The 17,651-nt window shown below is 47.3% G+C and overlaps 1 protein-coding gene across 2 annotated transcripts in view; it reads right to left on the bottom strand.

The window, feature by feature from the left end:
• The window catches only part of ATRN (attractin), a 1,434,670-nt gene that overhangs the window by 429,990 nt on the left and 987,029 nt on the right, over positions 1-17,651 (bottom strand). For both annotated transcript variants that reach the window (XM_069632253.1, XM_069632252.1), the window contains exon 25: positions 1,053-1,114. In XM_069632253.1, coding sequence (XP_069488354.1) covers positions 1,053-1,114 — 62 coding nt within the window. The remainder of the gene's footprint in view (positions 1-1,052; positions 1,115-17,651) is intronic.

Here is a 17,651-nt window from a genome sequence, read left to right as displayed (position 1 = left end):
TGACTTACTCGACTATATCCTATAATTGCGGCTCTGCTGTTGAACATTTCCCGTTGATACCAATATTTCCCAACAACTCAATAACTTTCAAACTCTTACTAAAGAGACTTGATAAGAGACATTTTTTTCGGGCTGCCCAGAAGACCAGAAATGAAGTTCGTACTACTGATTTATTATGGATTTTTAAAATCCCTGCATTACCCCCTCCCCCCCCACCTACAGAAACATAATAAGTTACTTTGCATAACTGCTTGTATTTTTTTTAAATCAAATTTCTATGAGTAATTATACAATCATAGTGCATCTGGTATTGTAAACCTATTACTGTACTGATTTTGATGGTGAGAATAGTTGGAAAACTTCTAGCCCATTTACCCTTTCTAGTTGTTGCATTAGTACATTGTCAGCATGAACATTCCTCATTTTTGTATGTACTAGAAGGTGTGCGGATTACAGTGGCAATTAATATGCTCCGAGTCCTCATCATGGCTATGTGAATGTATGTTTACTTTTTAGGGTTCTTGTTTTCTCCCCCATACCTAAGCCTTATACATACTGCATGCTTACCACCAGGAATTGGACATTCATTTAGTGTAGGAGTAGGTAGGACCCGTCTAGGAAACCTTTCCTGTTTTCATACACTTTACTATGTGTTTGCCGAAATAAATTATTTGAACTTATAGATATTCAAGGAATTATATAATAAAATGTATAGTTTTCAGTATACCAGTTAAGTGTATTCTCTGGGAGTAACAATTGAGAATGAATGTACTTCTCTGATGGCTTACCGCCTCTCTTGAGTGAAGCCTGACTGCTCCATCACTGCTACGGTGAGCAAGCATGTTAGAACTTCTCATTGGGATCCCCTGTTGCCAGTAACAGATTGTTTCACAGCCCTAATTAGGGAACTATGACAAAATCTCTAACATTAATGCACTCTAACTGAGCAACCACATCTAAGCAACTGCCACATTATAAATGTCTTACTTCATAGTTAAATGGAAACAGTAAAGAATAACAAACAAAATGCTGATGGAATGATTTACACACACCTGAAAAATGTGACAAAGAATTGTACAAGGTCCATAAAGTTGCTGTGCTGAGAAAAAGCGATCTGAAAGACAAAATCAAAACATATTTTAAGATGTTTAAATTAGGAAATATAAAATGAAAATCTTGAGTTACCCACAAATTCACAACCATCTCACATCTGAGGTTTCTAGATCTGAAGATTTATTGAAAATGCTTTGAACTACTGTAACAATCCTGTACTTTAGTACGGCTCCAAGTATCAGGTGATATTTAATTGTATTCTTTAATTTTACAGTACTTCTGAAAAATGTTATCACATAACATTTGTAGATGTGACTTGCAGGAAGCCCAAACACATTAAACGTAATAATTAAATCACCTACATTACCATGGACAACGCATTTTATTTATTATTCATTTATTTCTAATGCGCCGATAACACGCACGTTTCGGGCGCAGAGACATGCACATGAGACAAACAATGTACGAGACGAAAGCAGTGTGCGCCTACTGCAGAGACTCTGGGGGAAAATTAGTTGAAGATATGTGTCTTCACAAGTTTGCGAAAGCGTAGATAATTAACTTCCTTTCTTATGTTGATGGGGAGGTTATTCCATAGCCCAGCTGTAATAATGGGGAAGGATTTTCCCAGACCTATTTTACACTTGTGAGTAGCCACTGGGATCATGCTTTGGACTGATGATCTTAACATACGGTTAGGTGCGTAAGGATGTATTTTGGAATTTAAATACTCAGGTGCTTTCCCATGGATTCATCTGTGGGCTAGGGTAAGGGCCTCGAACTGAATTCGGTTTTCAATTTTGAGCCAGTGAAGCTCTTTTAGTTAGTGTATAGATACTGTGACAAAAACTGCCTGATTATGTGGCCTTCTTGTGGGGTGATTAAGGTACCAAGAGAGTGGATAATGGCCTGGATGGTGGTGTGGGCAGGATCCCAACATCACCCTAATTTAGCCCCTAAATACTGTAAGGAACAGTCACAGCAGCAGCATCATCATCATCATCATCACTGGCCATTTAACAAACACCAAAGAGGCATCTTGGCTCAAGAGATGTGGTGCCCACCCATTTCCAACAGCTTAAAGACTCCAGTGCCAGATATTCAATCACTATTATAAAACACTGCTTGGCCATAACTGACTTTTAAGAAGACAAGACGCTGAGCAGTGTCTGAACAAAATAGGGTTGCTTCAACAAAGCCCGCTCAGAGGCCAGGGGCTCTCCAGAAATGTGTTTGGACCACCTCAGACCCATGCAGGCATCACGGAAGCTCAAACCTCCTGAGCGGGTCATAAATTAAAGTCACATAATTCTGCATTTGTTCGCAAACTGAGTAATAAAAGCAAAGTAGATGTAAAACTACTTACCCCACCATAACTGACAATTAAGAATACCAGCCGCAAAGAAACTGCTTAAAACAGATCACATGGCATCTTAAAAAAAACACAACAGGATCACAGGCAAGCAAAATGGTTGCCCACTTTTTAATGATTTGGTCTGCCCTCCCACTCAATGAGGTGAGCTATGGACATCAGCAAATTAAAATTCCCCCTCCCATCAGCCAATGCGTGTACAGGCCCACATAGGAAGTCCAGCAAAAGGGATGTATTACAGGGATTTATAAGCCCAGGTTCACAGTAAGAAGGTGTGGAAGTTTAGAGAAAGTTGTGGCAGGCAGTGGGAGCGAGATAGCAATTTTTGTGTGGGGAGAAGGTTTGTGACTATTGGTGGAGGTGGTGATAAGGAGATAAGAAGGCAATTGAAGAATGTAAGGTGAAGAAAGATTAGGAGGTTGTTCCCAAGCATCCGGAGGTGGAATGGGAAGACCAATTAGAAGATGTTTGGTGGATATCATAAGTAGTGGTGGCAGAGGTTACCAAGGTTGTTGTAAAGAAGGAGGTAAGAGAAGAAATTAAAGTTACTCACCGTAGTGACTAGTGTAATCAGTCCATAGTCCCCTTTCATCCATTCTTGAATGCATCCCCCAATGTGGGGACGGTACTGGAACCTTTGGCAGAGAAAAACCTGAGCTTCTCCTTTAATTTTAGTATAGCGCGTGGGGGCACAGCTACGGCATGGGCACGCCCTGCCGAGGTCCCGCCCTCGGGCGCCTCTCCTCAGTTCCCTTTGAACACATCGAATGCTTACATACCTGGCTACTCTTAGTACATATTAGCCCTTGGCATACTAGCTGGTGAAGGCGGGTGGGGTATATGGACTATGAGTACTCTAGACACCAGGGTGAGTAGCTTTAATTACTTCTACGTCCCATCCCCTTTCCTCCATCCTTGTGGGCAATTCCACCTAACAAGAACATAGGGTAAAGATTTGAAAACCTACCTCATATCTAGGACGAAGCAAAAAGGTTCTTCAGAACCGCCTGACCAAACTCTGCATCACGCCTGGAGCTTGTGTCCAGTGAGTAGTGCTTACAGAAGGCCGACTGAATGGATAAAATAGCCACCTTGCTGATGACATGCCAAGAAGCATGTCTCTGAAACACGACGTCCGTGGCCTGGGTTCTGACCGCATGGGCATGGATCTCCTCATGTACAGGTTTTCCCATGGCTGTGTACGCATCCGAGATGGCCTGAACCATCCAACAGGGAATGAAAGCCTTGGAAGCTTGAGAGCCGGGGGGAGAATCCCCGAAAAGTCACAAACAATGCCTCAGACTTCCTGAAGGATTTTGTCCAAGAGGAATAAAACTTGAGATCCCTTGTTAGTGCGAATTCTTAGAAATATGCTAATTCCCTCCACCTTAGAGACCCCCAGCAACTTTGCTGGATTTTGAGGACTTGATATTTTTACCTGGAGAGAGTGAGACCCTTTTTCCCCCCACTCTCTCATGTATTCTAATGTGATTTCTGAACTTTGTGTTTCTTTTGGTTATGGAGCCTGACAAACTCCATAGGCATCATCTTTTACATTGTGTCGCATAGCACATTCAGTGCAGTGGCACAGGGAAGTCTTTCAGATTTCCCAAGGTTTAAATACCTTCTCTGGGATAAACTATTTCCCAGAGCAGTAAGTAAAATTGACTTTCTAGACCTAGCACGCACTACCTTACAATAGGGTGCTGGAGGGGTTACCTAGTATCCCCTTTGTCTAGCTTCTCATGTAACATTTTAAATGTTACCCATCCCTCACTGAATGGCTGGTGGCAGTGGTTTACTTTTAACTACTGTGGTGTGCCTTTCCGGGGGCTGCATTCGCAGCTGCAGTAAAGCACCCAAGGGTGCCATTTTTGTCAAAATGGCCACGTCTTCTTCCTTCGCCATTTCTTTGTGGAAAGGTCCTTCTTGAGATTTCCTCTGCGCGCCAAACCAGGTTTGGTCCCTTTGTTCGCTTTGCCTCCAGGGTTTCAGGGGTGGCCAGGAAGTGAGGGAGGCACCCGAAATTCCCTGTGCTTAGTCTCCTAGGAGACCCAAATGCACTCTGTAGTGATTGGCCGGCTGACTGTCCGGCAAGGACAGCCACCCTGCTGGAATGAATGGGAGAGAACTGAATAAAAGGCAAGGGTTTTGGCTTGGAAGGAAACGAAGGAACCGAAGAAGAACTTGAAGAGGACGCCTGCTGCAACTCCTGGACCGTTGGTTTGCCCGGTGAAGCCCTGCTGCTGAGGTGAAACTCCAAATTGGTATCGACAGAGAAGCCCCTGCAAGGACGACTTCTCCCCTTGAGTTGGTGGGACCAATCAACTCCAACGTAAGCCACCTGGACATTCTCTCGGAGCTAGTTGACTTTCCACAGAGTTGCTGCTGGAAACCGAAATGCCAGGGAGAAGAACACCAGCTTGTGTATGTTGCTTTTAAGCTGGCCAACAGCACCAGGAAGATCCTCCGGACTCCCAGGAAGCAGGACTGACCGAGCCTGAGCCACCCTCAACGGAGTGCGGGACGCCAGATGCAAGGAAAGTCCATCTCGACAGCCAAGAACTGCAGTGTTATTTGCGGTAGACACAAGGAGCTGAAGCACCAAATAGCCACTTGTTTGAAGATTGCCAGTTGCGAGCGGTAACCGTCCCATTGCAGTGCAGGAGTCCCCAGAAGTCTTCCCTCTTGTACCCACGACTGAGGCCCAGGAACAGTGAGATCTGCAGAGCTGCTGAGGAACAGAAGTAATCTGCTGCACTTTTTCTTCAATACAAAAGGTACTGTAAAAGTCAGAGAATTTACCTCTTGCTGTAGAGTTGCTTGCATCTTCTACTACTCACAAGTCTAATGGCTAGTGGCCATGCATTGATTCTTATTTTCTTCAAAGACTTCTAAAACATTGTGCAAACACTTTTCCTACTTACCTGCAAAGAAGTGCTTCAGCTCATATAGAATTTTGCCCATTGACTTTGGTTTAGCCTGTTCCACTGAATTACTCTTATTGGGGGATCTGAAAGTATTTGCCTGCATAAGAATATTTGTGTTCTCTTGTATGTTCTAATGACATTTTCCTTTGACTTACACAGATATGATTCTAAATACAAACACTGGTATATTAATGTCCCCGGCACCCTACCTATTGAAGTCACCCGAGGGTGTAGGTGGTGTCTGTGGGCCATCCCAAAAGGGTACTCACTGATTTAGAGAGATTAAGAGTGTGTATTTTGAGTAGTATATTTCAGTGTTACTGTTAAATTGCTGCCTTCTGACGAAGGCTTACTGTAACTGACTGATACATTAATAATTGTTTATTCAAGAAACCTTGTGTGTACGAGTTTATTTGAATACTTGTCACTGTGAATCAATGTGCAACTCCCCTACAGCTCACATTGAACCCTCTTGAGATAAGCCAGGCTGCTCAATCATGCTACCAAACTGTGTAGTACAGACTTATGCCAAAAGTTGGGTTCCTATTACCTGTAGTCAGGGTTGCTGTAGTGCACCCAAAGAGTACTCCATACAATCTTGCTTAACATCCCTCTTGAAGTCCTTGGAATGCAGGGCCCTCTCCGCCTTTGACAGAGGGCTCGGGAAGAACATTGGCAGGCAGATATCTTGATTCACACTCTCAGGGGAATTCTTGTAAGTCCCAAAGGCTGGCAGGTAAGTGCGACATGTATCCATGTGAACTCTACATTGAGCCAGGTGTGCCGAAAAGACCTGTATGTCATCCAGAGGACAGGAGCCCAATGGCAGAACCTAGTCCATTTTCTCTTACACTGGGACCGAGTCAGGTGCCTCCAGGCCTGCCGAATGATGTCCTAGTTGTCATCCCAAAATTGAGCATGCTGAAGCCTCAGCTGGTCAGGCACCAGGCCTCCAGTGCCAGCTTGGCCGGGTCTGGATGTTCCACCGCTCCGCCATTGTGCATCGGGACTTCCCTCTGCTGGAGATCGGAAGGTGGAAGTGGCCCTGGGAGTACAAATGCAGCAGATCTGAAAACCAGGGTCTTGAAGGTCAGTGGGGGGGGGCAATCGGGAAGAGACTGCAAACCACCCAAGCCCGAAACCTACAGAGTGTCTGTTGGAGCAGAGGGGTGGGCCGGAACGCATAATACATGCCAGCAGATCTGGAAGGCATGTGACTGAGGCCCCCCCCCTCCTACCCCGTCCTGCCCATAAAGCAAACTGGGTCACTTTGAATTCAGAGGGGATGCAAATAAATCCAGGTCCGCAAATCCCCAATGCTAGAACAAGGGCAATAAGGAGTCGGTTTGCAACTCCCACTCGTAGGTGTTCAACCCCGGGCGGTTCAGCTGGTCCGCTTCTGCATTGCCGTCCCCCGGCAGTGGACTGTTACAACCAAACTCTCTCCATCAGTGCCCATATCGATACCGCCTCCATGCCATCGGAGGTGGTGCGGGGGGAGGGTCGAGGGTGCCACCCTGCTTGTTCAGGTAAAACATTGTAGTATCATTTTCCATCCTGACCAGAACCAACTTGTCCCTGTTGAAGGGCAAAAACGCCTTGAGGTCTAGGCCCATAGCTCGAGCAGATTAATATGCAGGAGGGCTTCCGAACCAGACTGACTGAAGGAAGTCTATGAATCACGTTGCCCTCCAGAGTAACCCCCAGTCTGAAAGAGAAGAGTCTGTCATCACCACCAGGGTATGCTCCGGTCGGCTGAAGGGGGCCCCCACTGAACATTGCCATCTATCAGCCACCATTGAAGATCGGGCAGTAGGAGCAGTGATATTGTGATCCTGTCCAACTAAGACCCTGTCTCCTGATCCGAATTGGCCGGCACAAGGGAGGAACTAGAGGCGCCCCATCTTCTACAGTGAGCATGCGAGAGGCCATCTGGACCAGAATGTGCTGGAACTACCATGCCGAGGTGGTCTTGGCCAGAAAGTGCCCCACTACCTTGCGTAGGGACAGAAGCCTCTTGGGCATAGGAAACACCTGCTAAACGGTAGTGGTCCAACGCCCCTCTATGAAGACCACTTCCTGAGAGGGGCACGACTGACTTCCTCTAGTTGAGGGAGAACACCGGCTGATGAAGGGGATCTGGCAATCTCCGGCAGGAGTTAACCACCCCTTCGGTGACCCCACCCTTCACCATCATCCAAATAAGGATGCAGATGATGGCACTCCAAGCAGAGAAGACCCACCACTGCGTTCATCAACTTCATGAAAGCACAAGAGGCCGAGTTCAGGATGAAGGATATTACCTTGTACTGAAAGTAGTACGATAGTCGGGAACCGCAGAAAATTCTGATGTGGTTGGTAGATAGGAACATGCAGGTAAGCATTCTTGAGTTCCAGGGAACACATCCAGTCCCCTGCACACAGAATCGCTACGTGCAAGGGAGTGATCATCTTGAAGCGTTCCAGCGCTAAAGACAGATTTAGAAATGACAGGTCCAGGACAACCCTCAGGCCAGCCTGGTTGTTCTTGGGTACTGCAAAAATCCTGTAATAGTACCTGGAGCACAAGTCTACAAAAGGAACAAGTTCTATAGCCTGCATTTCCAAGAGCGAAAGGACCTACCATAAAAAAGCAGGGGAACGGTCTGACAGAGGATGAGAGGGTGGAAAAGGCAAAGGAAGAACAAGACTAAAGCCCGTGGAGAATACAGATAGGATCCACGAGTTGCAGAAAAGTTGTCCAGGAACAAAGCCAAACGGCCCCCCCACAGGTTAGCTGTGGTCCCTGACCTTGACGTCACTGCTTCTTGGCATCAGAGGTGAGGGCATAGGAGGGGGGAGCAGAAAAACCTGTGCAACATCCTCTGCTGCTTCCTCCTGTTGTCGGGTGTCATGCAAGGACTCTGTGTATCACAGTCCCGGAGCCCTTTGAAGCCGGAGAAGGCGTTGGGCTTGAACTCGGTCCTGTGCTGGCACTAACCAATAATGTGCACACCAATATGTGCATGACCCGCGCTTCGAGCGTTCCCCAAGGAGATCGCCATCCACCCCCCCTAGAGGCATGGAAATAACACCTCGCATGCTGCTTGAAGAGGAAAACTGCCTCTGTGAGAAATGTGCGGGAAAAGCACACAAATCCGAATTTGCCACCATTAAGAACCACAACGGTTCTTATCATCTAAAGATGGCCGTCGCCATCCACCCATCAGCCGGCACACAACCCGCCCCACCAGCTGATTGGCCTGGCTGCGGCCTTATCAGCCTATCGGGAGCCGCCGGAAGGCGAAGCCGGCCCGACAACAAAGGCACGACAAGGAAGGTATATTGCCTGTCCAAGCCTGTCCTCCCAGCGGTTTGGACCTCGTTGCACAGTCAGTGCCCTATTAAGGTACAATGCATTAATTTTGATGTTATTGCCAATCGCCCTGTGACTATCTTTAATACATTTGCCCATTCTTTGGCTGCCACTTCATAATAAGGCTAATGGATCCTTCTCTGACTATTGATTACGCCCTTCACCACCTTTGTGACCATCTCCATATAAACTATTTCTTCACCCTACTAAGGTCACAAACTCACCATCCCAATGGCGCCGAATCTCTCGCCAGTATAATGTACCTCAACATTTGTCCAATTGCTTGCCACTATGTGTGTATCCTAAACTTGGCGTCTAGCCTCTGACTGCTACCACTTCTGTTTTTTGGTATGGGGGAAGTATTGTTATATTTGTACTTTTGGTGCACTGCCTAGTCCAGCGTCTTGCAGCCTTAAAGGCATAATTCATATCTAGATGAACCACCTCCTGGACATATGATAAGTATTCTGATCAGTGCTACCTCATAGCGCCACCTTGTCTGATGTACCTAATTTGCATTTTGGTCAGTGCTACCTCATAGCGCCACCTTTGTCTGATGTACCTAATTTGCATTTTGGTCAGTGCTGCCTCATAGCGCCACCTTTGTCTGATGTATTCAACCTGCATTCTGGTCAGTGCTACCTCATAGCGCCACCTTTGTCTGATGTACCTAATTTGCATTTTGGTCAGTGCTGCCTCATAGCGCCACGCTGTCTGATGTATTTAATTGTATTCTGGCTAGTGCCGTTTTATAGCGCCACCTTGTCTGATGTACTTACTTGCATTTTGGTAAGGGCAGCCTTAGAGCGCCACCACGTCTGTTTAGTCACTTTATGACCTTACCTATATTAGGTATCCCAAGAACCTGCCAGCGCCCACCTAGCCATATGGTTTATAGCGCACCCCAGAACCAGTGGCCTAGCAGCCCTTTGGCTGACCTAGAAGTGCCCATTACCACCAGAATGACCTGCCATAGCCCACCTAAACTCCTATCAGGTACCCTCCATAAGATAGTTTGGTCAACGCTTTACATGGCCTCTGCCTTCCTACTAGCACTACAGTCCAATAGTCTGCCTGAAAAAACGAGCAACATGTGGCTCGCTCATACTGCTCCTCTCAGCACTCACCTATGCCCTACATCTGTAGACACACACAAGTCCAAAACAAGGCTATACCAAGAAGACCCAGTCACCCAGCTATCCTGTAGCATGACTGACAGAAGCCTAAGATTGGGTACCCGTCTCTCCAAATTATACGAACCACCGGCGAAAAGAATGGAACTAAACCTTCTAAAAAAATGCCTTTCCCATATAGTAACCAATGAGCACATCTCGAGCTCTTCTAACTACCATAAACCTACTTCGAGCTTTTCTAAACAGAAGACTCAAGTCAGTCCTACTACCGCCCCTACCACCAGCTAGCCACCAACCTGACCTTAAAGGTGCCCTTATAAATGCCAGGTCTCTAGTTGCCCATGCAACTGAAATCTCTGACATCCTACTAATGGACAATTTAGACTTCCTGGCCATTTCAGAATCCTGGCTACATGATGCAGCAGGCCCTGCCATATCGCTGGCAGTCCCCGGAAATTACACTATCCGACGAGCAGATAGACACCTCCCGAGGTGGGGGAATAGCAATTATAGCCAAGACTAACTTAGATTTGAGAATTGTGACAGTACCCACTATGACATCCTGTGAATGCCTGTCGGTCAAAATTGCCACGACCAATACACAAACGCTAAACATTTTCTTGATATATAGACCACCCGGCCCTAATGGAACCTTCTCGGAAGACATCTCTACCGCCCTGTCTAATAACTTGAAAAACTCTACGCAAACACTAGTAGTAGGTGATTTCAACCTAGGCTATAATGACACTAAGGACCCCCACTCCACTGCCATTGCTATGACCTTGCAAGAGCTTGGCTTCGCCCAAAAAGTCAACTCACCTACGCATAACAAAGGGCGAATCCTTGATTGGATTGCAGAACATAACTGAGGTAAATATCACAGCTATTATCCCGCAAATCTGGACAGACCACTATCTCCTAATATTTTCACTAAATACCAACTTAGCTAATGCCAGCCATCGATTACCCCCCCCCCCCTCACTCACTAGGAATAAAAAACTCATGACAGTCAAAAAACTACTGCCACAGATCTTACCTAAAAACGTAACTCTATACCGGACAATAGTGACCCTAACGTTCAAGTCACACGGTACAACGAAGCCATAAATTCAGCCCTTGATAATATCGCACTGCTGAAACCAAGGAATAGTAAACCTAAAAAACACCTCAACTCGTGGTTTACCCCTCATTTAAAATTTTTTAGACTACTCAAAAGAAAACTGGAAACTGTGTGGAGACGCTCCACAACAGTAGAAAACAAACTAAACCTCACTAAAGTCATCTCAATACAAAAAAATACATCCTCTCAGCCAAACAGGATACCTACAATAACAGAATATCCCAATCCAAGTCCAGTGTTAAAGAATTGTTCATTATCCTGAAAGAACTGGAAACAATCATAATACGTCAAGAAGCTGTATCAAAGACAAAAAGTGGTGCTCCAGTCTCCAACATGCCCTAACTAACAAATTAGCCAACCTACAAACTAAAATTGCCCACAAGAAGGCTTCGCTAGTACCTCAAACATCTCGGAGCATAGCCGCCACACCTCATCCCAAACAAGAAACTCGGTTCAGCTTCTCAAAAGTCTCGACCATCGAGGTGGAGAAGGTCATACTGGGACTTAAACCCTCCAATTGCAAAGGAGACCAATGCCCGGCGCAACTCATCAAGGATGCCGCAAGAGAACTCTCTCCTTTCATAACTAAACTTATTAACTCGTCATTCACCACCGGTATTGTCCCAAACAATCTGAAGGAATCTTGGGTTCTGCCATTACTGAAAAAGCAAACCCTTGACCCTGCCATTCCTATGAACTTGAGACCCATTACGACCGTGCCATTTCTTCTAAAGATTCTAGATAAAGTGGCATATATCCAGATACAAAACTTCCTGGAAGCTAACCACCTACTAGGGTCTCGTCAATCGGGGTTCCGCCCTCAACATGGCACCAAAACGGCCTTAATTGACCTTAAGGCGCAAATAGATGAGTTTAGAGATAAAGGCCAATCAGCACTACTACTCCTTCTAGACCTCTCGGCTGCATTCGACCTAGTCGACCATAAAGTCCTATGTAGTCACCTTGACTCCGCAGCCCATTTCTCCAAGGAGGCCATAACCTGGATTGAGTCTTTTCTGAGTGACCGGACCATGAGAGTCTTCTCTCCATCGGCCTCAGCAGGCCCCATATCCATAACCTGCGGCGTTCCACAGGGACAGGGATCCTGTGCGTCACCTACACTCTACAACATATTCACCAAGCCCCTCTTCGACGAAATGGACCATTTGGGTATCGCCTATACTAATTATGCAGACGATATCCAAATTCTCCTTCCGCTTTCAGGAGATTACGTTGTCGACCTGGCTTTGGTGAATAGAATTTACAGTATCGTCCAGGCGTGGATGGCCACGCACGGTTTATTCCTGAACGAAGACAAAACCAAGCTCATCGTTCTAAGCGCCCCGACTCTTAACCAAATTTAGCCCAGATTATGCCAACTTCACTATTGATGGTAACAACATAAAAGTAGCAAAGGAAGTGAAGACCCTAGGCTTTTATCTAGACGCCACTATGAATTTCACTAAACAAGTCAACTCCCTCGCATCGGCCACTGCATACACATGCAAACTCATCAGAGCCAGTAAACAATTCCTCTCCACAGACAGTTGCCTTACGTTGGCGAGAGCCCTCATACTTTCCAAACTGGATTATTGTAACGCACTCTACATCGGAGCGAACAAACGATCCACAAAATACAGGTCCTACAGAATAATGCCCTAAGAGCTGCCTTGAAGATTAATAGAAGTGAACATATCTCATCCATTAGAAGAGAACACAAATGGTTATCGACCATGGACAAAATCAAACTCAAGACTGCCTCCCTTACCCACAAGTGCCTCAACAATAATCCACCACCTTACCTTACTAACAGAATCTGCAAAATAACATCCTCAAGAACCGCTAGCTCCAACTGCCTCCAAGATCCAAGATTTAGACTATCCACCATTGGGGGACATAGCTTCCCAGTCAAGGCTGCGCAACTATGGAACTCCCTCCCTTCTGACATTAGAGCCCCCCAGCCATTTGGCAAATTTAGACAGACCCTGATCAACTGGCTAAAAGATAACGACAAATAAAACCCAGTCCAACGTCCTCCCTACATTCCATCTTTAGCCTATGTCACTTAAGCTTGTATTGTACTGTATTTCATGCATAGTTTTGTCAGGATGGCCAATGACTTGGTGGTTTGAGTGGAGGTATTCTTCTTTGTCAAATCATCATCGATCGATGAATGAAAAAGGTCCCACCCCTCAAAGGACAGATGCAGTATCCATTCCTGCACATCAGATGGACTTAGTGCCGTGCATCCAAGTCGTCCTTCTCATCTCGACCTCAAGGAACAGCTGGCTGTGTTGTTGTGGGAGACCGAAGCGACACTGAGGTCCTGTGCAAAGGCCTGGGCATCTGCCAGAGCCTTGCTTGTCCAAAGGGAGGTCAGGCAGAAATTCCATGAGCTCCCGCCACAGCTTCTGGTTAGCCGTGGCCAAGGGTGGTCTGCGTTAGACTGCCGCAGATGCAGTCCTGAGATGGAAACAACTGCGCTTTCCCAAAGACTCGAGGACTTTGTCCTCCTAGGAGAGGCAACTGGGAGGTGGCTCCAGTGGAAGAAGACAATAGTAGAACACAAGGAAGCCACAGCAACTTCTGAGTAACATGGCTGCGGGTGGGAGGCTAGGTTGATTGGCCCCCCGTCCGTCAGCCTAAACTTACTGTCCAACTTCTTGTTCATCTGGGCTTTGGCCCTGGGCTTCTCCCAGACCTTTTGCGCCACCTGCAGAACATAGTCCTCAAGGCCTCTGCTAGTACTCAACTCCTGGTCGTTTGGGCAGGGTGAGAGGGAGAACTCCGCCCAACCCTGAAGGCGGTCATGAAAGTCATGAAAGGCTTTGACGTATGGTAAGGGTTCATCGTCCTGAGCGTCATCGTCCTCATCGCGTTCCCCCCACCTCGCACCCACATTTCACAGACCAAGGGGAATCCGGGTGTTGGGACACAGGTGCCAGTGGGGTCTCCCCCTAGGTCCGGATGTGCAGACAGGGCCAATGGCTGTAGAGGGGGAGGCGTTGGTGGTACAGGAGGAGGTGGGGAGGTTAGAACTACAACCGTTATGGCGTGAGCCAGCACTGAAACCGGCAGCGCTGGAGGAACGGGATGAATACACAGAGGATGAGGCCGGAGCGGCACCACCTGCGGGATGACCACCTTCACGATATCCTTCAGGAGTTCCTTCATCTGAGGGGAACTCATGAGGAAGAGGAAGCGCTCAAAGAAGCGATCCTCGCAAGCTGCTGGGTACCCTGAGACCAGAAGCCTACACCGCAGGATCCATTGCCGCTTCCAGGGGGAAGAGGGCTGGGACGATCTTGCAAAGCCCATTTCATGGCCGAAAGCACTGGCGGGGCCTGAGCCAGATCCAAAATGGCCACCGGACTGGCAGGCTCTGCCAAGTGTGTCATGAACCATCGGACGCATCCTTTCTGGACTTCCTGGACCCTGACCCATAGGGGCTTGCACTCAGCAGTACTCCCAACATGGCCACCGAACGCGGAACACCGTTTACCAATTTCCGCGTCGTACGCGCTATGTTCTATAAAGCGAACACGCCCCCCGCGGCCCTGCGTGTCTCAACGCGACCGCTTGCCGTGGCTAGACTTGTGCTGCCGTAGTTCGCTTTTGCTATATCCTTTGATTACTGGTTCCCGGTACCCCTAAATTCCTCCTCCTTCATTCCATCTCTTTTTTGTCTTCTATTGCATCCCGGATCTCCGTGCACTCGTTCCCCGAGCGCACGCTTCGCCGTTTCCTGGACTTTTCTCGGACATCTGAATGTTCCCAGGAGACGGGACGCTGAACGCACGCTGGAACCCGAGGACCTACGCACAGGGTTATACAAGCCCCGAACTGTGCAAAAGAAGACTCCATCGAAGAACTCCAACAAACAACAGACAGGTGAGTGTTAGGGAGAATTCTCTTATAAGGCTAATTTCCCAAACGTAGTGAGTCCCCCAGCAGCTTTGCTGGATTTATGGGGTTTGTCTTTTCCTCCCACTCTTGGGCATGATTTGAGGTATGTCTGACTCTGTGTGCTTATGGGCTATAGGGTTTTCTTTTTACTGCATAGGGTATCATCTATTTTTTATGTGCGTGTTACACAGCACCCTCAGTGCAGTAACACAGGGGTGTCATAGTGACCCCCAAACAGACTGCATACACTGGGACTGACTACTGTCTCCCAGGGCATGTAAAGTCACCATTGACTTTAATAGTCCTAAATTGTGAACAGAACCAGTACAAACCATCATATTGTGGAAGTACTGGAAGGGGTTCATTATATTGCCCCTGGGTCTGTTTTCAAGGGGGCACTGTCCAGTCCCCACTTGTCAAGTTTCTGGCTGGTGGCAGTGGTTACCACGTGAAATATCCCACCGGAATATTCTTTATGGGATTTTCCCATTGGTTTTAAACGCACCACTTTTTGGTGCAATGTTAAAGATACCGCCGGTTTATTTATTGAATAAATTAACGGTTGGGTCTTTTTGCCAGAAATCTTTTCTAAATCTTCACAGAAGCCCTCCAAATGGTGCCACTCTGTCTGGGTTCTACAGGATGTGTGGGGAGGGGAATTGGCACCCTGGACTGCGTTGCCTTAGCAACTCAAGTCACACTCTATTCTGATTGGCCCAGTGGGGAGCCGCCCGGCTCACCACTTAGCATGTTTGAGTGACAACTAGGCTGTTGAACGGCGGTTTTTCTGCATAAAAGCAGGGCTTTTGGGACTGGAACTTCAGAAGTTGCCACAGGACCTAAGAATCCGAAGAGGGTAGAAGCTGAGCCATCTGCAACGATGACACCACCGGTGAAGCCCTGCTGCAACTACCTCACCACTTTCCCGACGACAAGGGAAGATCTTCTGCTGGACGAGTCTTCTTCCTCTGAGCTGGTGGGACCAACCACTTCGCCCTTTTCGCCTTCTGTTAGGCAGAAACCTGTGCAGTTCCCTCTGGGACCAATGCAAAAGATGAAGGACTACAGGTGTTTGGCAGTAAACACACTTAGTAGCAGTCTGTACCACACAGATTCACTTGGTAGCTGTGGCTGAGCAGTCAGACTTCCCTCAAGAAGAGTTAGGCAGTATACAGAGTATTCACAATAGGTCAAGAGAACACAATAGAACAAGTAAACACTGACCAGGGCTTGGTGTAAACGAGATATCATTATTTATTTAAAACCACATCTAGAAAAACACACAGGCACTAATAGTAAGGAATTCAAAAACACGGTAACTAAAAGATATACACTCCCTTAAAAGAATATTAGGCAAGTCTTAAGTAAAGCCCCACTTATTTTCAGACAGCGGTGAGTGCTTAACGCAGATGGCACTCTAATAATTTGTTTTAAAAGGGAGAGAAAAGAAGAGAATAAATTGAAACAGATCCCAACACTTTATCACAAACACAACAAGGGAGGAAGGCAACGTAACACTAGGAATTCAGAGTCAGTAGGCCGGATCCGCTTAGGAGGATCCAAACGAAATGTGTCCAAGGTCACACGGTTGCAGTGCACAAAAGTCTTGCAACGGTTCAAAAAGGAGTTGGATCAAAGTGAGGGACCAGTTAGAGGGTCAAGGCGGCCAGCCCAATCCAGAAGGTTAAGGGGTTATTATTACCTTGTAGCAATCTTTAGAAAGGGAGGCCTGGCGGACACGGTACCTTAAAGTGGTGAGAACACTCCAGCGGAGCAGTTGTTCCTGGCAGCAGGTGCAAGTCGGTGCTTCGTCCCGGGGAAGAGAGGATCTCGTCGGGGAGGAAGACAGGCGTCCGTTGCACTGCCAGGGAAGAAACCAGCCGCGGAGTTTCTCAGGTACACGGAGCGGTCCGTTGATTCGCGGTTCAGTGGTGAGTGGCTATCCGGCCGCCGGGGTGCTTGGCATGGGCAGTTCAACCACAAACCAGTCTGGGGTGCGAAGAAAAGGTAAACTGGTTGTGCCCACCAGTCAGGGGAAGAAGCCTCCCCAGCCGGGAGATCTTCTCTGTTGTCGGGAAGTGGTGAGTCGGTTCTGCAGGGCTCCACCGGTGGTGTCGTCGTGGTAGGTCGGCTCAGCTTCTCCCTCGTCGGATTCTCAGATCCTGTGGCGACTTATGAAGTTCCAGTCACCAAAGCCCTGCTTTTATGCAGCATACCCCCATTCACTCAGCCTAGCGGTCAATCAAACATGCTACTTCGGCCAATGACAAGAGTGCGACTTGAGTTACCAAGGTAACTCAGTCCAGGTTGCCTAAACCCCTTCCCACACTCCCTGTGGTACCCAGACAGAGTGGCACCACTTTTGGAGGATTCTGTGGAGAAGCCCGCCAAAAAGTTGAACAAAGGACTCGACTTGGGTTGGAGTCACAGAAGACAACACAAACGCCATTTTAGAATAGAGTCTTGGCAAAAAATACCATCCGGCGAATTAATATTAAATAAATAAACCGGCGGTATGTGCGAGGCTATGAGAATTAAATAATTAAAGTTGGTAGCCTCGAACAATGGGAAAATCGCATAGGGAAATATTTGCGGTCGAATATAAAAAGTAGTTTCCACTGCCACCAGCCAAAACTCGGTCAGGGGGGACGGAGACGTGCCCCCTCGACTAACAGACCCCGGGGCAGTCGAATTGCCCCGACCAATACGTCCACAATATGGTTTGTACTGGTTTTTGTTAATAATTTGGGACTAGTAAAGCCAATGGTGACTTTACATGCCC

The sequence above is a fragment of the Ambystoma mexicanum genome, chromosome 6q (genome assembly GCF_040938575.1).
Source record: "Ambystoma mexicanum isolate Mex_15411 chromosome 6q, UKY_AmexF1_1, whole genome shotgun sequence".
NCBI classification, from domain to species: domain Eukaryota; kingdom Metazoa; phylum Chordata; class Amphibia; order Caudata; family Ambystomatidae; genus Ambystoma; species Ambystoma mexicanum.
Note: the sequence above shows the minus strand (reverse complement) of the source record. Positions and strands in the feature narration are given on the sequence as shown.